A 26,235-nucleotide genomic window follows, 5' to 3' on the forward strand; every position below is an offset into this window, starting at 1 on the left:
CTGTATAGGTCCTAGTACAATAATAAAAATTACACCTAAATTACATTACCTGATAATGCTGTGTCTTCTACAAAAGCCACATCTCCTTTATCATCTCTCAAACACCTGACCAAAGAAAAAAGAGCATGTACCATAGTTATGTCATTATTTTATACTCCCCTGCTACAAAGGTTAAGAAAAGCATTAAACCATAATAAATATATGAATTAATTCCTGTCAAAGCGAGATTCACCTTAAAGGCCCTCATACACAATAGACTAATGTCTGCCAAAACCACTGGTATCAACAGGTTCAGCTGTCTGTCTAATGTGAGTAGGAGCGCCAAGTGGTCAGCCAGCAGATTTCTTATAGAGAACACTGGAATGCTCATTCAGCTGAGGAACTATGGGAATATGAGACTGTCGGATGAGAAGCATTGTTCGGCTTACAGCCATCTAATGTTAATGGCCAGCTTTAGTCACAGAGGGTTGATGCTTATAGATTGTCCCAGTGGGAAGGTATTTGCTAAAGAGATAATTTATTTATAGATACACTAAGTTTGTAGTAATTATGTTATATTACTTCAGTAATCACAGTGCTGTGGAAGTGAGAAGAGGAGACACAAGCAAGGGTGGTGGGTGCTTTGATTCCATGCAAAATTTATTTAATAGCCTTGATCTCGAGCCATGATGACTTGATGAATGACAGATCTGTAGGAAGATCAATCTTGTCAAAGCCTAGATAGGTCCACCAGGGTGTTCTCCGCCATCTTTTTTATTGCATCAAGCCATTGGATTGCTGATCTTCATCTTTGCCTTGTTCGTTCAATTCTTTGACATGATGTCCTTCTCCAGTGATTGTTCTCTGCGTATGATGCATTCAAAATAGGAAAGTCATAGCTTGGTGATCCTTGCTTCAGTTATGTAGACCATTCCAAAAAACTTTAGTTATGTTGATCAAATTGAAGTTGGAAATGGCCTGTTGTCTAGCCAGTGTTGACCCTGATCTTTGATTTCAAAAGTTAATGATCAGTTCCACAGTCAGCTTCAGGCCTTGTTTTCATGGTAATGATCAACAACCTCCATCTTTGGCGAATCCATACTGTATATAGTCAATCTGATTCTTATAAGCCCTATTAGGTGATGTCAATTTTGTAACATCCTTGGCGCCGTGCTGGCATGGCTTTCCACCTCCCACCATGCAAGATCGCCATCTTACCTATCAGTTCTGGCTGCACACTTTGCTCCAGTACCTGCTGTGTCTCTTGTCTGATTGCTTAGGGCGGCGGCGTGGTTACTGCCTGATTCTTATAGTTACTCTGTGCGCACTCCTAATGCCTCCCCAGCCTATTTATGTGAGTCACTGGATACTTAAACCACCTCCACCCAGTAGGAGGTGCCTGAGCAACACTTTCTTACAGTGTGTTCTGTGCAACTGAGTTGCCAGGTCCTGTCCTGTATCTTGTCTGTTTCCGCCACCCTGGTGGCTGTATACTCAGGCCTGTTGCATGTATCTGTGACTTCTAGTCTGTTCCGCCACCCTGGGGGCTGTATACTGAGGCCTGTTGCCTGTATCTGTGACTTCTAGTCTGTTTCCGCCACCCTGGGGGCTGAGTTCCCAGGCTCGTTCCTGTATCTTGTTCCTGGATCAGTTCCTGTCTGAACTGTGTCCTAGCCCGTTACCTGTTTGTCTCTATGTCCGAGCCTTCCCTTTTCCTGCAGTGTCTGAACCTGCACTTAACTCCAACTCGTTGTCTCTGTACTTCTGTTTGTGAATTTTGTGTCCACTCGCTACTTCATAGTAAGTACTTTGTGTGTATCTGGTTCTGCTTGTCCCGTTTCCCTGCCTCCATATCTACCTCCTGTGTTCTAACTACCTTCCTGTATTTTCCAGTCTGTTCCATGTGAACTGAGCCCTGTCCTGTCTGTCTGCACCTTCTGCTCTGTTCTGCTCTGCTTGTCCACTGCGCCTGCGGTTTCACTCTGCTCTGCTTGTCCACTGCATATGCGGTTTCGCTCTGCTCTGCTTGTTCACCGCACCTGTGGTTTCGCTTCGCTCTGCTCTGCTTGTTCACCGCGCCTGCGGTTTCGCTCAGCCCAGCTTGTTCACTGCACCTGCGGTTTCACTCTTCCCTGCTTGTTCACCGCACCTCCGGTTTCGCTCTGCCCTGCTTGTTCACCGCACCTGCGGTTTCGCTCTACCCTGCTTGTTCACCGCACCTGCGGTTTTGCTCTGCTCTGCTTGTTCACCGCACCTGCAGTTTCGCTCCACTCTGCTTGTCCACCGCACCTGCAGTTTTGCTCCGCTCTGCCTGTCCACCGCACCTGCGGTTTTGCTCTGCTCTGCTTGTTCACCGCATCTAGAGGCCGCTATCTGCAGACCAGACATAACCTCAAGAGAAATGTGCTGTCTTCCTGTAGCAAAAATTAAAGATGTGTCTGACAGGATATCAAGACTCTTCAGACCTACAGATCACTACCCATTCCTGCTAATACATGTGGGGACAAATGACACCGCAAGAAAAGACCTGGAAACCATCTGCAGTGACTTTGAAGACTTAGGCAAGAAAGTGAAAGAATTGGGAGTGCAGGTGGTCTTCTCATCCATCCTCCCAGTGGATGGCCATGGAACAATGAGGTGGAATAAGATTCTACAGGTGAACAACTGGCTACGTCGATGGTGCCGTCAACAAGGATTTGGATTTCTGGATCACGGAATGAATTACCTATACGATGGACTACTTGCTAGAGATGGGGTGCACCTTACGAAGACTGGAAAACATGTATTTGGAAGTCGCCTTGCTACACTCATCAGGAGAGCTTTAAACTAGAACTATGTGGGAAGGGAAGCAAAAGGCCAGAAAAAGCCATACAGCTGACAAATACTATTGAGATCTCTGCTACTGGAAGAGGAAAGGAAGAACAAAGACAAAACAATTTAAATAATAAAAATATGGGAGGAAGAGAAACCAATCACAAACTAAAATGTTTTTATACAAATGCACAAAGCATGGGCAACAAACAAGGAGAATTGGAACTACTAACGCAGGAAAAGAAATATGATATCATTGGAATCACTGAAACTTGGTGGGACGATACACATGATTGGAATAAAAGGCTAAAAGGATACAACTTATTTGCAAGAAACAGACTTGATAAACGAGGAGGAGGTGTCGCATTGTATGTTAGAAAAGCGTATATCTGCACAGAGATTGAAGCTTCAGAGACTGAGAGTTCTGTGGAAACTGTTTGGGTAAGAATACAAGGAGAGAACAACAGAAAGGACACCATTGTAGGCATTTACTACAGGCCACCTGGGCAAGCTGAAGATATAGATGAACTCTTTATGTATCAAATGACCAAGTTCTCCAAAAAATATGACGTAGTGGTCATGGGAGATTTCAACTATCCAGACATTTGTTGGGAATCTCTCTCAAGTAAAACTAACAGGTCAAGCAAATTCTTATCCTCTCTTGCTGACAACTTTATCTTCCAAAAGGTAGGGGAGAAAACAAGGGGATCTGCTACTTTGGATCTAATCCTTATAAACAGGGAGGAAATGGTTGAGGAGGTAAAGGTGGCTGGGACCCTAGGAGGCAGCGATCATGCTATTATAGAATTTTGGATAACTAGAGGAGGAAGACATGTGAAGACTCAAACTTCAAGATTAGATTTTAGAAAGGCAGATTTTAAGAGACTCAGAAAGAGAATAGGAGGGATCCAATGGCTGGATGTCCTTAAGGACAAAAATGTCCAGGAAGGATGGGAAATTTTTAAAAATGAGATTCTCAAAGCACAATCGTTAACAATCCCGAAAAGTAGGAAGAATGGGAAGCATTTAAGGAAACCAGGATGGATAAACACAGAACTTAAACACATGCTAAAAAGAAAGAAATAAATGTTTATTAAATGAAAAGAGGGAGGCATATCTAAAGAAGATTATAATGCAGTCTGAAAATCCTTCAGGGCACGTATCAGGTTAGCTAAAGCTGACAATGAATTAAGGCTTGCAAGAGATGTCAAAAGCAATAAAAAAGGATTTTGGGGGTATGTCAAAAGTAAAAGAAAAGTCAAAGATGCTATAGGATTTTTACAGGATGAAAATGGAGAAATGGTAAGAGAGGATGTTGAGAAGGCCGAACTTTTTAATTCCTATTTTGCATCTGTTTTCTCTCAGAAAGAAAATGCAACATCAACTGATCTTCACTGTCCTTTTAAAGGAATAGAAGAATCCAAGTTATCTGTAAACAGAAAGATTGTGAGGGAATATTTAGCTAACATAAATGAGTTCAAGTCTCCTGGTCCAGATGAATTACACCCCAGAGTACTGAAGGAGATCGTAGAAGAAATTTTAGAACCACTCTCCATAATCTTTGAAAATTCTTGGAGAACAGGAGAAGTCCCAGAAGACTGGAGAAGAGCAAATGTTGTTCCTATCTTCAAAAAGGGGAAGAAAGTGGACCCAGGGAACTATAGGCCGGTGAGTCTGACTTCTATACCAGGAAAGATCTTTGAACAAATTATTAAACAACATGTATGTAAGTACATGGATAAGAATGAAGTGATTAACCAGAGTCAGCATGGGTTTGTAACTAACAAGTCATGTCAGACTAACTTAATTTCCTTCTATGACAGAATCACTGACTGGGTGGATCAGGGAAATGCTGTAGATATAGTATATCTTGACTTCAGCAAAGCATTTGACAAAGTATCTCACACCATCCTTATTGAAAAAATGACCAAGTATGCAATGGACCAGGCAACTGTTAGGTGGATTCATAACTGGCTTAGTGATCGGACTCAAAGGGTGGTTGTAAATGGCTTCACATCCAGCTGGATGAATGTCTCAAGTGGGGTACCACAGGGCTCTGTCCTGGGACCTGTATTGTTCAACATCTTCATTAATGATTTAGATGAAGGAATTGAGGGTAAACTGATTAAATTTGCTGATGACACAAAGCTTGGAGGGATAGCTAATACTAGAGAAGAGAGAGAGAGAGGATTCAAAAAGACCTAAATACACTGGAGCAATGGGCAGCAACCAACAGAATGGTTTTTAACAGGGAAAAATGCAAAGTACTACATCTGGGCAATAAAAATGAAAAAAGCATATACAGAATGGGAGGAATAGAGCTAAGCAACAGTACATGTGAAAAAGACTTAGGTATACTAATAGATCATAGACTGAACATGAGTCAACAGTGTGATGCAGCAGCAAAAAAGGCAAATACAATTCTGCGATGTATTAACAGAAGCATACAGTCTAGATCACGTGAAGTCATTATCGCACTTTACTCCTCTTTGGTCAGACCTCATCTGGAATACTGTGTACAGTTTTGGGCACCACATTTTAAAAAAGACATAGACAAACTGGAACAAGTTCAGAGAAGAGCGACCAGAATGGTGACTGGTCTGCAAACCATGTCCTATGAGGAACGGTTGCAGGATTTGGGAATGTTTAGCTTGCAAAAAAGAAGACTGAGAGGAGACTTAATAGCTGTCTACAAATATCTCAAGGGCTGTCACATTGTAGAAGGATCATCTTTATTCTCATTTTCACAAGGAAAGACTAGAAGCAATGGGATGAAACTAAATGGGAGGAGACACAGATTAGATATTAGAAAAAACTTTTTGACAGTTAGGGTGATTAATGAGTGGAACAGGCTGCCACGAGAGGTGGCGAGTTCCCCTTCAATGGACGTCTTCAAACAGAGGCTGGACAGACATGTCTGAGATGATTTAGTGAATCCTGCTTTGAGCAGGGGGTTGGACCAGATGACCCAGGAGGTCCCTTCCAACTCTACCATTCTATGATTCTATGATTCTATGATTCTATCTGCGGTTTCGCTCTGCTGTGCTTGTTCACCGCATCTGTGGTTTCGCTCTGCTCTGCCCCGCTTGTCCTCCGCACCTGCGGTTCTGCTCTGCTAGTCTACCGCATCCGCGGCTCTGTTCCTGTATCCCAGTCTGTACTGGTCCCTATCCAGCCTGCGTTCATACCTGCCAGTACCCGCCTGTCTGCATACCAGCCGTGCCTGCCAGCACCCACCTGTCTGCATACCAGCCGTGCCTGCCAGTACCCGCCTGTCTGCATACCAGCCGTGCCTGCCAGTATCCGCCTGTCTGCATACCAGCCGTGCCTGCCAGTACCCGCCGGTCTGCATACCAGCCGCGTCTGCCAGTACCCACCTGTCTGCATACCAGCCATGCCTGCCAATACCCGCCTGTCTGCATACCAGCCGGGCTTGCCAGTACCGACCTGTCTGCATACCAGCCGTGCCTGCCAGTACCCGCCTGTCTGCATACCAGCCTTGCCTGCCAGTACCCATCTGTCTGCATACCAGCCGTGTCTGCCAGTACCCACCTGTCTGCATACCAGCCGTGCCTGCCAGTACCCACCTGTCTGCATACCATCTGTGCCTGACTATTCCTGCATTCCCCAGTGTGGGTCAACAGCTTTATGATATCTCTACAGATTTTGATCTTCTCTTTCGACCAAGCGATATCAGCACCAAGACGTCCTTACAGCTATGATCCTAGCCCATCATGAGCATTGGTCATACTCAGATCGACCATCAGCTTTTCTTCAGTTATTTGCTGAGTACTTTCTGACCTAGAGGTGCATCAATCAGAACTAAATTGAATTCCTTTAGTTATACTCTTCATCAAGTTTTTTTAGCATAATATGGCAATAGATTTCCAGGACTTTCTTCCACGGAGTAATGTGGCACCCATGAAGGAGCCACACTGAATGGGATTGATCCATCATGTAATGGTGTGTTTTCCAACTCCTGTCCTCATGGCCACCAACAGGTCATGTTTTCAGCATTTCCTTAGTATTGCACAGTTGATGAAATTATTGATCGTGCAGGTGATGCAATTATCCCCTGTAAAATACTAAGGTAATCCTGAAAACATGAGCTGTTGGTGGCCGTGAGGACTGGAGTCGGAAAACACAGCACTACATGATGGATTGATCCCATCAAAGTCGGATGGTTCGGATTTCTTTAATCTAATGTACATGGGTGCACTGATGGGGTTGAATTCTGCTAGACAATTGTTTCTTAATTGTTCCAGTGCTCCTCATAATGTAAAAATGCTTGATACTGACTTCACAGAGCAGTGCCGTTGTCATGATGTTGGTGCTGCAATTCCCAGGAGTCACTTGATATTGGTATGTCATGTAACCTCTGCAACCCACGCAGTAGTTGCTGAACAGCTGCAGCCTTCACTACAGAACAGATTTCCACTCAATAGATTGGCTTGATTTTTTTCTTTTCTATTAATGTCGATCACAGATTAGGAATCTAAAGGTGTGATTGATTCTGCTTAAGGCAAAATGCCTTACTTGGTTCTGTTGTTTCTTTAGAATGGAATTTTGCTGTCAGGCTACATGTAACCTGGTTTTATTTGTATTGTCAGACAAAGTACAAGAAAAAAAAGTCTCAGTGCACAATACAAGTCAAATGGTAAATTTCAATAGAGAGACAAACATTGAATTGTGACGCAGTGAAAATATGCAATGTCAAAAACTCACTAAAAACTCATCGTGGACACACAGCCTTAAAAGATGCACTGTAACTCACCTAAAAGCCCCTTCATCCCCATAGTACGGCTCTCCAGGACCACGTGTGCACTTATCTTCCTGACCTGCACACTGCTCACACAGGTTCGCCTCTTGAGCTCCTGGGGCACAGCTCGCTGAGAAGATCTCTGAGGCGACTATGGTGGAAATGGAGTGTAATCAATTGATAGAGATTATGTCACCAATACAGATAGAAGAGTATTATTTATGTTTTACTTGAAAAATTTTAACAATATCTGTTATTTGGTATTAAAAAATAACCTGAAAAGGACCGGCTAGTACCTTGCAACTAAAAGAACTTTCATTAGGAATAAATTATTAGTAGAGATGAATGAATATGTTTGAGGGGAGTTGAATTCTACACATATTTTTGTAAATCGCTTCTGCACGAATCCAGTAAAATGGTGGTCGCTGGCCTCCAGTTTTCTGAACAGTAAAAGTTCATAAAAAGGTTTAAAAAAATACTAATGCTCCCTTTACTGCTCACCTCTCCGGCCCTTCTTTCTCCAGACACATGGGTGCAGTCTGGGCCAAAACATTTGAATGGATTGCAAATTTTAGATCTATGAAAAATATCCTTAAAGAGATTTTCTTGTTTTCTAAAATGGATACATTTGCAAAGTGCTTGTAAAAACAAGCTAATTTGCAATTTACTTCTTATTACAAATTATTTTAGGATTTTTAATTCTACAGTTTACTGCTCATTGCCTAGGTTATCGGCCACCTCAGAGATGCCAAGTTTCCTAGGCAAGGAGATAGCACTTGCTAGCTGATTGTTATTCAGCTTGTAAGCGCTGATATGAAGTTAGACAAATCTCTAGCTCCAGATGCTGTCCGGAGAACTTTTGCGATGCTGCAGAGTCATCGTTGCTTCTACTAGCTGCATTGAAGTTTGAGCAATCAGCTCGGCCATGGTCGTGCCGCACTAAATACTGCATTTGATTGTACTAGCATATAAAATGGTATTACAGTTTGATATTGTTGCTTCCCTCATACTCTGTTGTACCCGTACCCTCTTGTACCTTTTTCAATAGATTTTTGTTCAGGTCCTCCCCACGACAGTAATTTCTTCTTAAGGAGAACATTCAAAGGAGCGACCCAACCTGCTGCCTCTCCCACCGCAGAATGACAAGATCTCTTGCCTTTCAATTGATCAAGATGGAAGCTACTTGATTTCTTCACCACAGCGACGGCATAGTTCAGTGTCATAGGAGCTGAAAAATACATAATTAATGATGTAATAATTTATAAGAATGTTACAAACATTTAATAATTAGTTTTCATGAAAAAAATAAAATAAAATGAATAAAAAAATTGTTTTCATGGTTACACCTTGGATAGCATTGAAAGGAAACACCTTTTAGGCTCTGTGCCTTTTTTCATGGAAACAACAACACATACAATGGGTACGGAAAGTATTCAAACCATTTTAAATTTTTCACTCTTTGTTTCATTGCAGCCATTTGGTAAATTCTAAAAAGTTCATATTTCAGCTTTTCTTTTTTAATAAATTTGCAAAAAATTCTACATTTCTGTTTTTTTTCAGTCAAGATGGGGTGCAGAGTGTACTTTAACCCCTTAACCCCCCGAGGGTGGTTTGCACGTTAATGACCATGCCAATTTTTACAATTCTGACCACTGTCATTTTATGAGGTAATTACTCTGGAACGCTTCAACGGATCCCCCTGATTCTGAGAATTTTTTTTCGTGACATATTGTACTTCATGATTGTGGTAAAATTTCTTCGATATCACTTGCATTAATTTTTAATTGAATGGAAAATCGGCTCAAATTGTTAGCGGACACCATGTTGCGTTTGGAGAGCCCCTGTGTGCCCAAACATTGGAGCTCCCCCACAAGTGACCCCATTTTGGAAACTAGACCCCCCAAGGCACCTATCTAGATGCATAGTGAGCACTTGGAACCCCCAGGTGCTTCACAAATTGATTCGGAAAAATGAAAAAGTATTTTTTTTTCCACTTTTTCATTTTTACGAATCAATTTGTGAAGCACCTGGGGGTTCCAAGTGCTCATTATGCATCTAGATAGGTGCCTTGGGTGGTCTAGTTTCCAAAATGGGGTCACTTGTGGGGGAGCTCCAAAGTTTAGGCACACAGGGGCTCTCCAAACGCAACATGGCGTCCGCTAACAATTTGAGCCAATTTTCCATTCAATTTGTTAGCGGACACCATGTCGAGTTTGGAGAGCCCCTGATGTGCCTAAACAGTGGAGCTCCCCCACAAGTGACCCCATTTTGGAAACTATACCCCTCAAGGATTTTATTAAGGGGTATAGTGAACATTTTGAACTCAGAGGTACGACACAGAATTTGATAACATTAGGTCATCATATTGAATAAGTTGTCATTAGTCTTGAGCGCAAGTGCTCCCTACATGAGTTTGCATCGGGTACTCAGGTATGCACCATGTACTGCGTGTGCTCGAGTGACATGCTCGAGTCCCCGTCCGGATGTTTCACAGTTATTAGACAACCAAAAAAAAACATGCGGGAATCGCTCGTGCATGGCAGGCAATCCCCGCAAAGTTTTTTGGGCCGTGAAGCATATGGGGCGGAGACTCGAGCATGTCCCTCAAATACCCATGATACTCAATGCATACCAGAACACCCGATGCAAACTCAAGTAGCGAGTGACGCACCCCCTGGGCCATATTCTTTAGGGGAATACCCGGAGCCGGATCAGATGGGGGTTGTAGTCTTCCGAGTGGCTGTGACCCAGTCCGTGCCCAGGGTGTCAAGCTCAGAGTATGTGGCAGTCCTACAGATGTTATAAAGTTCTTTATGTCGACTACGCCACCCGTTGTATTGCGGTCACTACGGCCGCCGCTGCAGCAGGGTCCGCTGAGGCTGATGGTGTTGGTGCAGCTTTTGATAGTATAACCCCCAACGGGTGGGGTATAGCCTCAGGGGGTCAGGTGCAGAGGATGGGGGTTGTGGTGGTGCAGCATAGATGGTAATTAAAGACAGAGTCGGGTTGTGCAGTTTAGGGTATTTACTTACTGCTGATGTTCCGGTCACTCCAGCTTCAAGTGACCACCCGAGCCGTGCTGCGTCCACCAGGTCCTGGATTCAGCCAACCCCCAAGCAAGTCCGGAGCGTGACCCTGAGCCCTCCTTCCTGTCCTGTCTTCTGGCCGTCCCCACCAGGGATCCACCTAAGTCCAGCTCCCTCGGGCCTTCTGTTGGGAAACCCTTGGCCTTGGGTTCCCTGACCCTACACGTGGTTTGCCTTCAGGGTGGATGTGGTGGGTGGCCGTGGCAGATCCTGCCCACGGCCTCCGGTCTCTGGCTGAGGTGTGCTTGAGCCCCCACCAGTTTGGGATCCGGTACCCTTTTGCCAACTCTTCACCCTTGGTTTGTATATGGGTTCTCAGAGTTCCTGCTTGTTTTCTCTGGGTCCTTCTGACTCTCCTCTCTCACTCTCTCTGGGCCTGGGGCTGCTCTGCTCCTCTTCCTCTGACTCCTCTGCAAAGACTCGCTGACTGCCTCCACTCTGACACACTGACCCTGATCTTAGATGGTGCCCACCTTAAATACTCCCTCTATGTGTGAGCTCAGGTGACCAGCACCCAATGAGCTCCTATCTTTACCCAGGCTGCTCCCCCTATCTGCCCCTACACTACTTGGGATGTACCACCCCCCTCCCACTCCAGCCAGGAACAGACTCGGTCGTACCTGCACATTTCTAAGTGGGAGTACCGTTGGTCTGTTCCTCGGAAATGGGATGTGTGTAGTGCATGCAGCTTTCTGGACTCAGTCCCACAATCCATCCTTACCCGGGAGTGGAATATCACACCTCTGGGTTGAGGTGCAATACCCCTGTAGCAGCCGAATCCTCAGGGTGCTACATTCCCCCCTGGTAAATCACAGCACGTCCTCGGGCTGCAAGATATAAAACATCCACAAACATACAATTTTTTTTTTTTTTCATAAACATATAAAACATATAAAACAACATATATTAGCAGCAATAAACTTTTCATATTAACATTCTCGTAGACTTCTCTTGTCTCTGGTTCCTCCTCCGGACACTGTGCAACGTGTGCCCGGGAAAAGTGCAACAGTTTCTCTAGAAAAATGGTTTTCCTATAAAACCGGTAGGGGGCGCTTTAGGAAGCGCAACTATATACAAGGGATATGGCCGCTCTCAGTCCTCGGCCAGGTATTAGGGAGGAATGACCGCTCTCAGTCCTCGGTCAGTGGGATTTAAGGGATAAACGGGTAAACAGTTCACACTTGCTGGTCCCAACGGGGACTATAATAGCAGCAACAGTTTCTTTGGTACCCCTACGGGTAACTATATACAGCTTCTACTCTGCCGTACTCAACGACGACGTCCTCCTGCTCTTTCTTTGCGGTTACCTTTAGCTTCAGACCCGTACGGGTCCTCTTGTTCTTCCTCCTCACACCGCAGCTCTTCCTCCGTCAGGCGATGCACATGGAGGGCGTAGGGTCCTTTGGCACACTTGTGCCGGGTGAAGGTGACCTCGTCCCCTATATACAGGTCACGACCTCTGTGTCCCTCCGGTAGGTGGGACTCAACGTCTCTCCTGGTCACGAAGACGTCGCCTGGGGTGCGGTGATCTCGGATGAAGCCCCACCCGTGCTGCATATTAAACTTGATCACAGTCCCGGTGGAAGGGGGACCATGGGCTGCACGGGGACTCCTCCTGGCCCGGCTCTTCTGCTCCGCGCTCCTTATCTGGGCTTGTTGTTCCCGGACCCGCCTCTCTCTCCGCTCCCTCTCAAAGACCTCGAGCTGCTGCCGGCAGCACTCTGCACGCTCCGCTGCAGCTGCCCGGGTCTCCTGAGTGAACCCCATGAGATCTTCTCCGGTGGGGTCCCACTCAAACTGCGCTTCTGCCAGCGGGGGCGAGATCCTCTTTACGGGCTTTGGAGCCGGGATCAGGGGTTCATCTAGGGGTCTCTCTTTCCGGAGTCGGGGATGGTGAAACTCCGGTGGCCAAATAAAGGGCTGCCCATCCGGGCACGTATGTTGGGCAAACAGATCTTCTCCCAGATGCGGCACTCTTGGTTTTATGGGCGCGGTGGTGGTGGCGCCCGGGTTGCCCAGGCCTTGCGGCCAGGCCTGGGGCACCTGGAAAGTGAAGGGCACCGTAAGGACGGCGGCGCCCTGGGCTACTTGGCCCTGCGACCAGGCCGGTGGCTCCGCGGAGGTAGGGGGCGCTGTTGGTATTGCGGCGCCCGGGGGTACTAGGCCTTGCGACCAGGCTGGTGGTACTTCCTGCTTGGTCACGCTCGGGGTCGAGGCGTATGACGTCACAGGGGTCGCGGCTGCGGCTTCCGGTTGAGGCCTAGTCTGTGGCGGTGACGTTGCGGTTACGGGCACGGCAGGGGGTACCTCGGGCTCTGCGACGGGGAGCTGGGGCAGGTGCGCGGTTTCCCGGTTTGGGGTAGAGACGTCCCCTTTACCTGCCTCCTTTCGTTCGGCTCCCTTCTCGGCGCCGTCTCCGGCCTTCAGTCCTCCTGCGCCATCCTCAGAGGCGGTCTGTCTCCTCGTCTCGGGTGGCGTGCTCCGCTGACGAGTTCTTGTCTGCTGGGCCATCTCACGGCTCCACTCCGCCAACGTCTCTCGTTTCACCCGGGCCATCCTCCGTGCGAGGCCCTCCAGCGCAGTCTGCGCACACTCCCGATCTCGGGGGAGCTGTGCCAAGACCTCCACTAGGCCTAGTGGGGTCGTTGCTTCTAGCAGGCTCCTGACCAACGGGTCGGTGCTGCTCTGCTCTCCTTCTGTTGTCTCCAGCAGGCTCCTGGCCAGCGGGCCGGTGCTGCTCTGCTCTTCTCCCATCTCCGGGTAAGCTTCTTCTCGACTCAGCTCTAGGCTTCTTGTCTCCGGGTGCGCTCTCTCCAGACTGCTCCAGGCGACACCCATCTTTGCTCTCTTCTTCTCAGTCCTCCCACTTCGAGGGCGGTCCCGGGGCCACTTGGTGATTGTCAGCTCCAGGGGCAGTTCTTTCACGCTGACAGACACCTCTAGCATCACAGTCTCTGTTGGTGGGGGCGGTTTCCACTTTTGGCGCCATTTTCGGTCCTGGCCCACGATGGGAGGCGGCCTCTTGCCACCCTCTGGCACGCCCATAATGGCGTCCGCTCTTCCAAGGCGGGAAACCTTTGGAAATGGCGGGAATCGTCTCCCAGTGGCGGGAAACTCTGCAGATGGCGGGAAAAAGCTGTTAATGGCGGACAACCGGCGGGAATCGATCTGTGATGGAGTCCGATGGCGGGGACCCTCCGGAACCGGCGGGAGACTTCTTTTTGAGGTAAACTTGTTCTTTTCTTCAGGCACGCAGTACCCGGTTGTTGCGGGCACGGTATCCTGCCGACTACGCCAAAGTTGACGCACCCCCTGGGCCATATTCTTTAGGGGAATACCCGGAGCCGGATCAGATGGGGGTTGTAGTCTTCCGAGTGGCTGTGACCCGGTCCGTGCCCAGGGTGTCAAGCTCAGAGTATGTGGCAGTCCTACAGATGTTATAAAGTTCTTTATGTCGACTACGCCACCCGTTGTATTGCGGTCACTACGGCCGCCGCTGCAGCAGGGTCCGCTGAGGCTGATGGTGTTGGTGCAGCTTTTGATAGTATAACCCCCAACGGGTGGGATATAGCCTCAGGGGGTCAGGTGCAGAGGATGGGGGTTGTGGTGGTGCAGCATAGATGGTAATTAAAGACAGAGTCGGGTTGTGCAGTTTAGGGTATTTACTTACTGCTGATGTTCCGGTCACTCCAGCTTCAAGTGACCACCCGAGCCGTGCTGCGTCCACCAGGTCCTGGATTCAGCCAACCCCCAAGCAAGTCCGGAGCGTGACCCTGAGCCCTCCTTCCTGTCCTGTCTTCTGGCCGTCCCCACCAGGGATCCACCTAAGTCCAGCTCCCTCGGGCCTTCTGTTGGGAAACCCTTGGCCTTGGGTTCCCTGACCCTACACGTGGTTTGCCTTCAGGGTGGATGTGGTGGGTGGCCGTGGCAGATCCTGCCCACGGCCTCCGGTCTCTGGCTGAGGTGTGCTTGAGCCCCCACCAGTTTGGGATCCGGTACCCTTTTGCCAACTCTTCACCCTTGGTTTGTATATGGGTTCTCAGAGTTCCTGCTTGTTTTCTCTGGGTCCTTCTGACTCTCCTCTCTCACTCTCTCTGGGCCTGGGGCTGCTCTGCTCCTCTTCCTCTGACTCCTCTGCAAAGACTCGCTGACTGCCTCCACTCTGACAGACTGACCCTGATCTTAGATGGTGCCCACCTTAAATACTCCCTCTATGTGTGAACTCAGGTGACCAGCACCCAATGAGCTCCTATCTTTACCCAGGCTGCTCCCCCTATCTGCCCCTACACTACTTGGGATGTACCACCCCCCTCCCACTCCAGCCAGGAACAGACTCGGTCGTACCTGCACATTTCTAAGTGGGAGTACCGTTGGTCTGTTCCTCGGAAATGGGATGTGTGTAGTGCATGCAGCTTTCTGGACTCAGTCCCACACTCCATCCTTACCCGGGAGTGGAATATCACACCTCTGGGTTGAGGTGCAATACCCCTGTAGCAGCCGAATCCTCAGGGTGCTACACGAGCACTTGTGCTCAACACTAGTCGCCATATCGTCATCTTTTTTTCTTACTTTTGAAAAAAATCCCAACCCCATGACAACCCTAACCCCAACCCCAACCCCAGCCCTAACCCTAACACAACCCTAACCCTAGCACAACCCTAACCCTAGCACAACCCTAACCTGAGAGTTTATTTTTTATGCCATTCCTCATGCGGTATAAGTGATTAGACGACCTTATTCTTCGGGTCGGTGAGACTACAGCGATACCAGAATCATATGGGGTTTTTATGATTGACAGCTGTCACACACTAAAAGACGCATTTTTTGTAAAATCTAGTTTTTGCATCGCCATATTTTGAGAGCGATAATTTTTCCAGATTTTGGCAGACAGTCATTTGACGGCTTGTTTTTTGCGGGATGAGTTGACATTGTTATTGGTGCCATTTTCAGGCACGTGACATCTTTTGATCGCTTTCTATTCTGATTTTTGGGAGGCAGAATAAACAAAAACAAACAATTCAGGAATTTTTTTTTATTTTTTTTTATTCTGTTCCGCGTGTGGTAAAATTGATAAGGCAGCTTTATTATTCGGGTCAGTACGTTTACTGCGGTACCACATTTATATCGTACTTCTATGTTTTGCACTTTTACATAATAAAAGCAATTTTATAGAAAAAAATATTTTTTAGCATAGCTTGATTCAGAGAGCTATAACTTTTTTATTTTTCGGCTGATGGAGCTGTATCGTGGCTTGTTTTTTGTGGGACGAGATGACGTTTTCAGCGGTACCATTTTTATTTGTATTCGTCTTTTTGATCGCGTGTTATTCCATTTTTTGTTTGGCAGTATGGTGATAAAGCATTGTTTTTTGCTTTGTTTTTTTTTTACCGTGTTCACTGAAGGGGTTAACTAGTGGGACAATTTTATAGGTCAGGTTGTTCCGGACGCGGCGATACCAAATATGTGTACTTTTATTGTTTTTTTTTTTTTTGCAGCACCATCCCTGTGCCATGTAGGCTGTCAGCGCTGGACAAGGAGAAGATTGTTTGGAGATGCACTGCGCATGTCCAAAAAATCTTCCTGCTGTCTGGTGACCCGGATGTTGTCATGACGACATCGGGTCGTCATGGCAACATCCTGGAAGCCACGGCAGACAGCTCTGGAGGCCGGAAGAGGAGGTGAGTATCTGCGATCACCTCCCCTTGCCACCGCAATGCTGCGATCGACTTCGATCGCAGCATCGCGGGGGTTAATGTGCTGGGAGCAGTGCGTGACCGCTCCCTGCACATAGTACCGGGTGTCAGCTGTGACAATCAGCTGATACCCGGCGGCGATCGCGCCCGCACAGCCTGTGTGCGAGCGCGATCGCCATGATGTACTAATACGGGTCTGGCTCTTAAGTCCCAGGGCACAGATGCGTATTAGTACGTCTAATGTTGTTAAGGGGTTAATGAGAAAAAAATGAACTTTTTAGAATTTACCAAATGGCTGCAATGAAACAAAGAGTGAAAAATTTAAAGGGGTCTGAATACTTTCCGTACTCACTGTAGTTACATAGATTGAAAAAAGACACAGGTCCATCAGGTTCAACCTTTCTCCACCAGTTATACATTCTCTATCACTAGATTATTTATAACCCACAATGCTATTTGTTGAGTGAAAAGTTTCCAGCCCTTTTTCAAATACTGATATCATGTCTGCCTTAACTACCTCTTGTTGTCAGCATTTCACAGTCTGACTGCTCTAACAGAGCAGTGCTACAGAACCCAGAAGGGTGCATGGATGGACTTCTCCACAAGGGGCCCTCACACATTCACACACCTCCACCCTACCACCTCAGACCAGCAGAGGGAGCCCGTTAGGGATATGTATAGGGAGGGTGAAGTCACTCAGCTCAGCATCAGTTTTTGATCTGTGTGTTATCAATGTTTTCGATCCATGCATCATCAGTGTTTGATCTGTGTATCATCAGTGTTTTTGATCCATGCGTGATCAGTGTTTGGTCTGTGTGTCATCAGTGTTTTTGATCTATGCGTCATCAGTGTTTGGTCTGTGTGTCATCAGTGTTTGTGATCTATGCGTCATCAGTGTTTGGTCTGTGTGTCATCAGTGTTTTTGATCTGTGTGTCATCAGTGTTTTCGATCCATGCGTCATCAGTGTTTGGTCTGTGTGTTGTGGCGCCCTGCTGCGCATGGTGCCACAGGACCCAGAAGGGTGCATGGATGGACTTCTCCACAAGGGGCCCTCAAACATTCACACACCTTCACCCTACCACCTCAGACCAGCAGAGGGAGCCCGTTAGGGATATATATAGGGAGGGTGGAGCCAGGCAGCTCAGTCTTAAGTCAGTTTCAGTTGAGAGTCAGACTGAGAGAGAGGCTGAGAGCGTGCTGACGCTCAGAGAGCAGCAAAGAGGCAGCATGCTGGCTGCCATGCGTAGGCGAGCCAAGGCCTACAGCACGTGTGAGGGCCCTGAGTGTGGCCGAACGCGAGAGGAGAAGGAAGGAGTAGAGAGGGGGCAGAGGAGCATACCAGGCTCACCCCGAGATATACACCAGATCCGCACCTACAAGGTCATTTATACCCAGTAGGGACCACCGGAACCCCTGGAGGACTACAGGTCCCAGGTTTACCAATCGCTAACTATAGTACCAGGGCTAGGAGTCACGGAGGCCCCAGCATCCAGGGAGAGTGATCTCCAAGAGAAGGCCCTACCACCAGCGTCCGCGACCAATCAGTACAGCGGTGTTTAAATGTGGAGCCAAGATGGGTGATTGGTCGCGGCCGATATTTAAATTTGGCGCCCAAATCGGTGATTAGTCGTGGGCAGCGCCAGCGACCAATCAGCGATTTTTAACAGAAATGTCCGGACCTTTGTAACACCAAGCGGATACTGTGGGGACATCAGCGGCTAGGGTGTGAAGGGAGGACCGGGGAGCGGCGCTGCGGGTCGGGATACTTCTGCTGCGAGCAGTCGCTCATGTCCCAGGTTTTCGCTGCTGAAGTAGCCGCACAGGCAGCGCCGCTGACATCCATGCGGCTAGGGTGTAAAGGGAGGACCGGGGAGCGGCGCTGACATCCAATTGGTCGCGGCCGCTAGTTAAATGTGCCGCACAAATCGGTGATTGGTCGCGGTCTTGACCTGCGACCATTCACTGATCTTGCCGCCAAAGTTAAACACTACTGTGCTGATTGGTCGCGGACGCTGCCCGCGACCAATCACCGATTTGGGCACCAAATTTAAATATCGGCCGCAACCAATCACCGATGTTAGCTCCAGATGTAAACACCGCTGTGCTGATTGGTCGCGGCCGATATTTAAATTTGGCGCCCAAATCGGTGATTGGTCGCGGGCAGCGCCAGCGACCAATCAGCGATTTTTAACAGAAATGTCCGGACCTTTGTAACACCAAGCGGATACTGTGGGGACATCAGCGGCTAGGGTGTGAAGGGAGGACCGGGGAGCGGCGCTGCGGGTCGGGATACTTCTGCTGCGAGCAGTCGCTCATGTCCCGGGTTCTCGCTGCTGAAGTAGCCGCACAGGCAGCGCCGCTGACATCCATGCGGCTAGGGTGTAAAGGGAGGACCGGGGAGCAGCGCTGACATCCAATTGGTCGCGGCCGCTAGTTAAATGTGCCGCACAAATCGGTGATTGGTCGCGGTCTTGACCTGCGACCAATCACTGATCTTACAGCCAAAGTTAAACACTACTGTGCTGATTGGTCGCGGACGCTGCCCGCGACCAATCACCGATTTGGGCACCAAATTTAAATATCGGCCGCAACCAATCACCGATGTTGGCTCCAGATTTAAACACCGCTGTGCTGATTGGTCGCGGCCGATATTTAAATGTGGCGCCCAAATCGGTGATTGGTCGCGGGCAGCGTCCGCGACCAATCAGCACAGCGGTGTTTAACTTTTGTGCTAAGATCAGTGATTGGTCGGGTCCGAAGACCGCGACCAATCATCGAATCGTCTTGGTGAGGAGCGGGGAGCGGCGCTGCCTGTGTGGGTACTTCCGCTGCAAGAACCCGGGACATGAGCGGGCGCTTGCAGCAGAAGTATTCCGACACGCAGCGCCGCTCCCCGGTCCTACCTTCCGCATGGAGGTCAGCGACGCCGGCGTTCCTTCCGCTGCTACCGGCCGGGAGATGAGCGCCTCGCGCCGCTCATCTCCCGGCAGCATCTCCCTCCCGCAGATGGGTCCGGCGGTCGAGGTCCTTCTGCTGCTACCGGCCGGGAGATAAGCGCTTCGCGCCGGTCATCTCCCGGCTGCATCGCCGCTGAGCTCCGTCCCGCAGATGAGCCGCTAACGGCCGCCATCTTTTTTCAGAAATCCCGCGGCGCTGCCGGACCAAAGAGCGACGCGGGATTTCCTGGACAGACAGACAGACAGAAAGAGAGACAGACAGACAGCTAGACAGACAGATAGACAGACAGACAGATAGACAGACGGGATAAGACAATTATATATATAGATAATTTAAAAAAAAAGGGCTTCCCTATATTGTTGTGTCCGGCCAGGTACAAATAGGCAGCTGGTGGTTTGGGCCAGCCCGTTCCTGCCTGCTGTACCTGGCTGGACACAAATATAGTGCGAAGCCCCACGTCAATTTTTTTTTTAATTATTTCATGAATTTCCTGAAATAATTTTAAAAAAATTACGTGGGGCTTCGCACTATATTTGTGTCCAGCCAGGTACAACTAGGCAGCTGGGGGCTGGAATCTGCAGCGCAGGGAGCCCCAAGCTTTCTGCCCCCCCCCCCCGCTGCAAATTCCACTCCGCAGCCACCCCGGAAAATGGCGCGTTCATAGAAACGCCATCTTCTGGCGCTGTACCCAACTCATCCAGGGCCCTGGTGCGGTGGCTCACTGGGTAATAAAGGGGTTAGGGCCAGCTTGGCATTATCAGCTGGCCCTAAGCCCGAAATTCATGGGGTCACTCCAATATTAGACATGACCGCCATGAATTTCTAGTAAAGTATTTAAAAAAAAACACAACACCCAGAATAAAGTCCTTTAATTGAAATAAAGACACAATTCTTTATTGTTCTAAATTAAACCATACTTACCATCACGCCCATTCCAGCTGAAGCCAACGATCTCCTGCAATAAAAGTAAAATAATAAAGCAACATCATCCTTACCTTTCCATGGTTCCCATGACAGCTTCAGCTCTGCTACATCGAGATGACAGGCTGGACCGCAGCAGAACGCTGCCATCCAGCTTGCCATGCCGCACACACTGAGAAGCGCAGGCATGCTTGCGCTTCTCAGTATCTCGCTGTGACGGCATCCAGATGAGCCGAGTTCATGTCCAATGAACTCGGCTCACCTCATGCACGTCACTGACAGCGTGGGAAAATTCTCCTGCACTCAGCGCTTCAGCTCAGCGCTGTCAGTGACGTACATGAGGTGAGCTGAGTTCATTGGACATGAGCTTACCTCATGCAAGTCACTGACAGCGTGGGAAAATTCTCACGCTGAAGCGCTGAGTGCAGGAGAATTTTCCCACGCTGTCAGTGACGTGCATGAGGTGAGCTGAGTTCATTGGACATGAGCTCACCTCATGCACGTCACTGACAGCGTGGGAAAATTCTCATGCTGAAGCGCTGAGTGCAGGAGAATTTTCCCACGCTGTCAGTGACGTGCATGAGGTGAGCTGAGTTCATTGGACATGAGCTCACCTCATGCACGTCACTGACAGCGTGGGAAAATTCTCACGCTGAAGCGCTGAGTGCAGGAGAATTTTCCCACGCTGTCAGTGACGTGCATGAGGTGAGCTGAGTTCATTGGACATGACCTCGGCTCATCTGGATGCTGTCACATCCAGACACTGAGGAGCGCAAGCATGCCTGCGCTTCTCAGTGTCTGCGGGATGACTGGCTCGATGGCAGCTTTCTGCTGCGGTCCAGCCTGTCATCTCGATGTAGCAGAGCTGGAGCTGTCCTGGGAACCATCGAAAGGTAAGGATGATTTTGCTTTATTATTTTTCTTTTATTGCAGGAGATCGTTGGCTTCAGCTGGAATGGGCATGATCGTAAGTATGGTTTAATTTAGAACAATAAAGAATTGTGTGTTTATTTCAATTAAAGGACTTTATTCTGGGTGTTTGTGTTTTTTTTTAACTTTGACTATGGGGTTAGTAATGGGGGTGTCTTATAGACGCCTCTCCATTACTAACCTGGGCTTGATATCAGCTGGCATTATAAGCTGACATCAACCCCAACCCTATTACCCCACTGCCACCGCTACAGGGCAGTGGGAAGAGCGAGGCTAAGTGCCAGAATTGGCGCATCCTATGGATGCGCCATTTCTGGGGCGGCTGACGGCTGGTGTTTCTAGCCTGGGAGGGGGCCAATATTCATGGCACCCTTCCTGGGCTATTAATATCAGCCCCCAGCTGTCTGCCTAGCCTTTGCTAGCTATTAAAATAGGGGGGACCCCACGTCATTTTTTTTGGGGGGGTCCCCCATTTTAACAGCTAGTAAAGGCTAGGTATTCAGCTGGGGGCTGATATTAGTAGCCTGGGAAGCTCCATAGGTATTACCCCCTTCCCAGGCTTCAAACATCTGCCCCAGCCGTCTGCTTAACCTCCGCTAGAGACTAAAATTACGGGGAACCCCACGCCAATTTTTTTTTAAATAAATCCTTTATTTTAACACTAAATGACAAGTACAGTAACCAACACTGTCACTGTACTTCATATATATGTGACTGACATGTTTCTATCTATCTAATCTATGTGTGATGCTCTATCTTTCTGTTCTAAATTGTCGGGTACTGCTGCTGAATTGCCGGCTGGCTTTTTTAAAGAGACGGTGCATGAAAACACTATTATTTTTTTAAATAAATCCTTTACACTAAATGACAAGTACAGTAACCAACACTGTCACTGTACTTATTATATAAGTGACTGACATGTTTATATCTATATAATCTATGTGTGAAACTCTATTCTTTCTGTTCTAAATTGTTGGGTACCGCTGCTGAATTGCCGGCCGGCTTTTTTAAAGAGACGGTGCATGAAAACACTAATATTTTTTTTAATAAATCCTTTACACTAAATGACAAGTACAGTAACCAACACTGTCACTGTACTTCTTATATATGTGACTGACATGTTTCTATCTATCTAATCTATGTGTGATGCTCTATTCCTTCTTGTCTAAATTGTCGGGTACCGGTGTATGCCGCTGCTGAATTGCCGGCCGGCTTTTTTAAAGAGAGCGTCTTCTGAGCAGTTTGTCAGCTTTCGGACACCTTTGATGGTGTTTTCTATGTGTTTCTATGTGTTTTTGTTTGCCTGCCATTGGTTTTAACGGTGTTCGACGGTGTTCTAAGGTGTTCGACGAACAGTTCGACGAACAGTTCCTTGAACATCCCGGTGTTCGACGAACCGAACCGAACCCGAACACTACGGGGGTGGCTCAACACTAGTGTTGAGTCAGAAGCAGCATGGCAAGGAGAAGGTGATTGCCTATGCTAGCAAGAAGCTTCGTCCGACCCGGAGAAATCCGGAAAACTATAGCTCCTTCAAGTTGGAGTTCCTGGCCTTGGACTGGGCCATCACTGAACGATTCAAGCACTACTTGGCCTCCAGTAAGTTCACGGCTTACACTGACAACAACCACTTGACACATCTAGAGACAGCCAAGTTGGGAGCCATGGAACAGCGTTGGATGGCCCGGCTGTCAAACTATCAGTTCACCATCAAGTACCGGGCAGGCCACAAAAACGCCAATGCCGATGCCCTATCCAGAATGCCTCACCAGTCGGACACTGAAGAAGAAGTGGATGACCTGGAGGAGATTGAGCTACCTGCCTTCCACAGAAATGGGATGGTCCACGAGCAGCTCACCTCCAGGAGGTATCGTGGTAAGACACTAAACCCGTTACCTCATCACAGTTGGAAGGAGACCCAGGAAAGCGACCCCGTTGTCAGCCATATCAAAGAACTGATAACCCAGGAAGGTTCCTCCCTGGAGAAGGCCGCTCCTCCCCAAGCCAAGCAACTATGGAATGAGAGAAGCCGGATGTTCATCTATAGAGAGAAGCTGTGCCGAAGGTATGTCAACCCAAGGACCCATGAGATGATATGGCAGATCGTAGTGCCCAGGACAGACATCCAGATGGTATTGGAGGCCTACCACGATCAAGCAGGGCACTTTGGCTGGAAGAAGCTGGAAACCCTCCTGAAGAGTCGGTTTTATTGGGTTGGAATGCGGAGTTCCATAGAGAGGTGATGCCGGGATTGTGGACCCTGTAGCCTCAGAAGAAAAGACTACAGCAGCCAGAAAGCACCCTTGCAGTCCATCAAGACAACCCAGCCCCTGAAGATCGTCACTCTGGACCACGTCGAGCTGTCACCCAGCAGGTCAGGCTACTCGTATGCCCTGACCATGGTGGATCACTACTCCCGGTTCCTGGTGGTAGCCCCCGTCAAGGATCTGACGGCAGAAACTGCAGCAAGGACATTTCAAGCATACTTCTGCAGGCCCTATGGATACCCGGATAAGGTGCTGACGGATCAAGGTCATGCCTTTGAAGCCGAGCTGTTCAAAGAGTTTTGCCATCTGTACTGGTGTAAGAAGATCCGGACTACACCGTACCACCCCCAAACCAATGGGTTATGTGAAAAGATGAATAACATAGTCATCGACCTCTTGAAGACCTTACCTCTAGAAGAAAGAAACCAGTGGCCGGACAAACTACCTGACCTGGTAGATCTGTACAATCACATACCTGTGTGTCCCACCAATTGTACTCCAGCGTACTTCATGAGAGCAAGACCCAGAAAGTTGCCCATGGACCTGGAGCTTGGAGTGGTAGAGCCAGAAGCAGATATGACCACTGAAGACTGGGATGTGACCCGACAGGAGCAGTACAAGAGAATACAGGCCTGTGTTGAAGACAGTCTAAGTAGGTTGAGAGATAAGCAGGAAGCACAGTACAACAAGAGTGCACCAGCCGAACCCTTAACACCTGGAGAAGTTGTGCTGAAACAAAAGAGAAGAAGCCACAAGCTTGACGACCAGTGGGAAAGGAAACTTTACACTATGTTGAATTCCAGATTCGACAATAGGAAGACCTGTCTAATTAGCAAAGACGGAGGAAGAACGACTGCAATGGTATCAAGAGACCATCTGAAGTTGTGCCCAAGTCTGCTGAAGCCCCAGGAGGAAATGCCTCTCACCGTACCGGAGGACCCTAAAGAAGAAGTACTCCATTCTGTCTTAGGAGATTTCCCGGCAGATTGGCCTCAACTGGATGGAGCGGTAATAATACCTGTGCTACACTTCTACCAACAGCCAGAAGACTCTCCACTGAAAGTAAGACCTGTAAATGCCCCAGAAGAGCCTGCTCAGGAAGAATCCCCGGAAGAAGGATCACCAGTAGAAGCAGAGCCAGTAGGCCCTGCAACCAGTGTACATGCCAGTCTCGTAGAGAGGTTAAGGCAGTCTTGCAGTCCACCAACACATAGAGCTGATAGAGCAGAAAATAGCGCAAGCATCCACACTACAAGCATCCCAGTACTACGTAGGTCATCATGTAGCACAAAAGGCCAGACCCCTGTCAGGTATAGAGAGTGAATAGAGAAACACTGACAGTATAAATAGTTACCCCGTAGGGTATGTTCTTGTAATAATTTCATGTATTTATTTATTGATTTATTTTGCCTTGCTAATGGACAATTAATGTGACACGGACACTTCTAATTGCATTTAGTTACCCGTAAGGGTATATATATAAAGGACTCGGTAGCTGAGGACTGTGAGCAGCCCAAAAACTGTCATGTACATAGTTGAACTCCCTGGAGTGCCCCTTAAGTGACCACGGAACCAAAACCCATTTGGCGTGGTCGAAGATGTGGTCCAGCACCTGGATCACCTATGCCCTTTAGCCACGCCCAGGGCCTACGTTGAGGGTTTTCAGGCGGGTCCCTTATGTTCTTTCACCGGTGAAATGGACTCCAGGTTACGGGACGTACTGTGACTTAATTAATGTTATTTATAATTGTTATTATTGTATTATGATGTTACCTGCAACGTTCAAGAAAAGTGCCTCTCATAAAGGAAAGAAATGTTATTGTTTAACCTGTTTTGAAAAAAATGCTTCAGTCCAGGAGTACTGAGTTTTACTAGGGGGGAATGTGGCGCCCTGCTGCGCATGGTGCCACAGAACCCAGAAGGGTGCATGGATGGACTTCTCCACAAGGGGCCCTTACACATTCATACACCTCCGCCCTACCACCTCAGACCAGCAGAGGGAGCCCGTTAGGGATATATATGTAGCGCCCCGAGGGTTCGGTTGCTACAGGGGTATTGCACCTCAACCAGAGGTGTGATATTCCACTCCCGGGTAAGGATGGAGTGTGGACCAGGGCTCAGTTAGCTGCATACACACACTCACCCCATTTCCGGGCGACAGCTCGACGGTGCTCCCATTTATGCAGGCACGACTGACTAGGCTCGACGGTGCTCCCATTTATGCAGGCACAACTGACCATGTCCCTGGTTGGAGTGGGGAGGGGGGAGAGAACCCAGTGATGTAGGAGCAGAAGGGGAGGTTTCTGGAGCAAAGGAAGGAGCTCATTGGGTGCAGGTCACCTGAGCTCAGACACAGAGAAGTAGATAAAAGGTGGGAGCCATCTTTAGTCAGTGTTCAGTTCAGAGAGGGAAGCAGATCAGCCAGAGAGGGCTGACAGGGAGCTGCGGCTCAGCCTGAGCTCAGCTCCACGAGGCAGGCGTGGGGAGAAGGCCGGGGCCAGAGAGGAGAAGAGAAGAAGGAGAAGGAGGGAAGGAGAAGAGACAGAGGAGTAGAAAGGCTCCAGAAACAAAAAGGCAGAAGGGACCCTAAGAGAGCAGAACGGACAGCAACCGTTGCAAGCCCGCGTTATATCAGGTGAAGGGTCAGGCCGTGGAAGGGTACCGGATTCCCAAGTTGGTGGAGGTAAATCATCCCTCAGCCAAGACCCAGGGGTCGTGATCATTTATTGGTGCGACCCCTTGCTACACCCGCTAGGAAGGCACTACATAGGGTCAGGGACACTGGCGCCAAGTTTTACCAGAGAAGGCCCGAGGCTGCTGGACAGAAGCG

At 48.4% G+C, this 26,235-nt stretch overlaps 1 protein-coding gene across 2 annotated transcripts in view; it reads right to left on the minus strand.

Moving 5' to 3' along the window:
- The window catches only part of LOC141258986 (saxiphilin-like), a 337,568-nt gene that overhangs the window by 76,992 nt on the left and 234,341 nt on the right, over nucleotides 1-26,235 (minus strand). For both annotated transcript variants that reach the window (XM_073674334.1, XM_073674333.1), the window contains exons 7-9: nucleotides 8,586-8,777; nucleotides 7,565-7,700; nucleotides 50-105 (exon numbers count right to left, since the gene is read on the minus strand). In XM_073674334.1, the coding sequence (XP_073530435.1) occupies nucleotides 50-105; nucleotides 7,565-7,700; nucleotides 8,586-8,777 (384 nt within the window). The remainder of the gene's footprint in view (nucleotides 1-49; nucleotides 106-7,564; nucleotides 7,701-8,585; nucleotides 8,778-26,235) is intronic.

The sequence above is a fragment of the Phyllobates terribilis genome, unplaced genomic scaffold, assembly GCF_046119375.1.
Source record: "Phyllobates terribilis strain yellow unplaced genomic scaffold, ASM4611937v1 Scaffold_3__8_contigs__length_932513732, whole genome shotgun sequence".
In the NCBI taxonomy this organism is placed as follows: Eukaryota; Metazoa; Chordata; class Amphibia; order Anura; family Dendrobatidae; genus Phyllobates; species Phyllobates terribilis.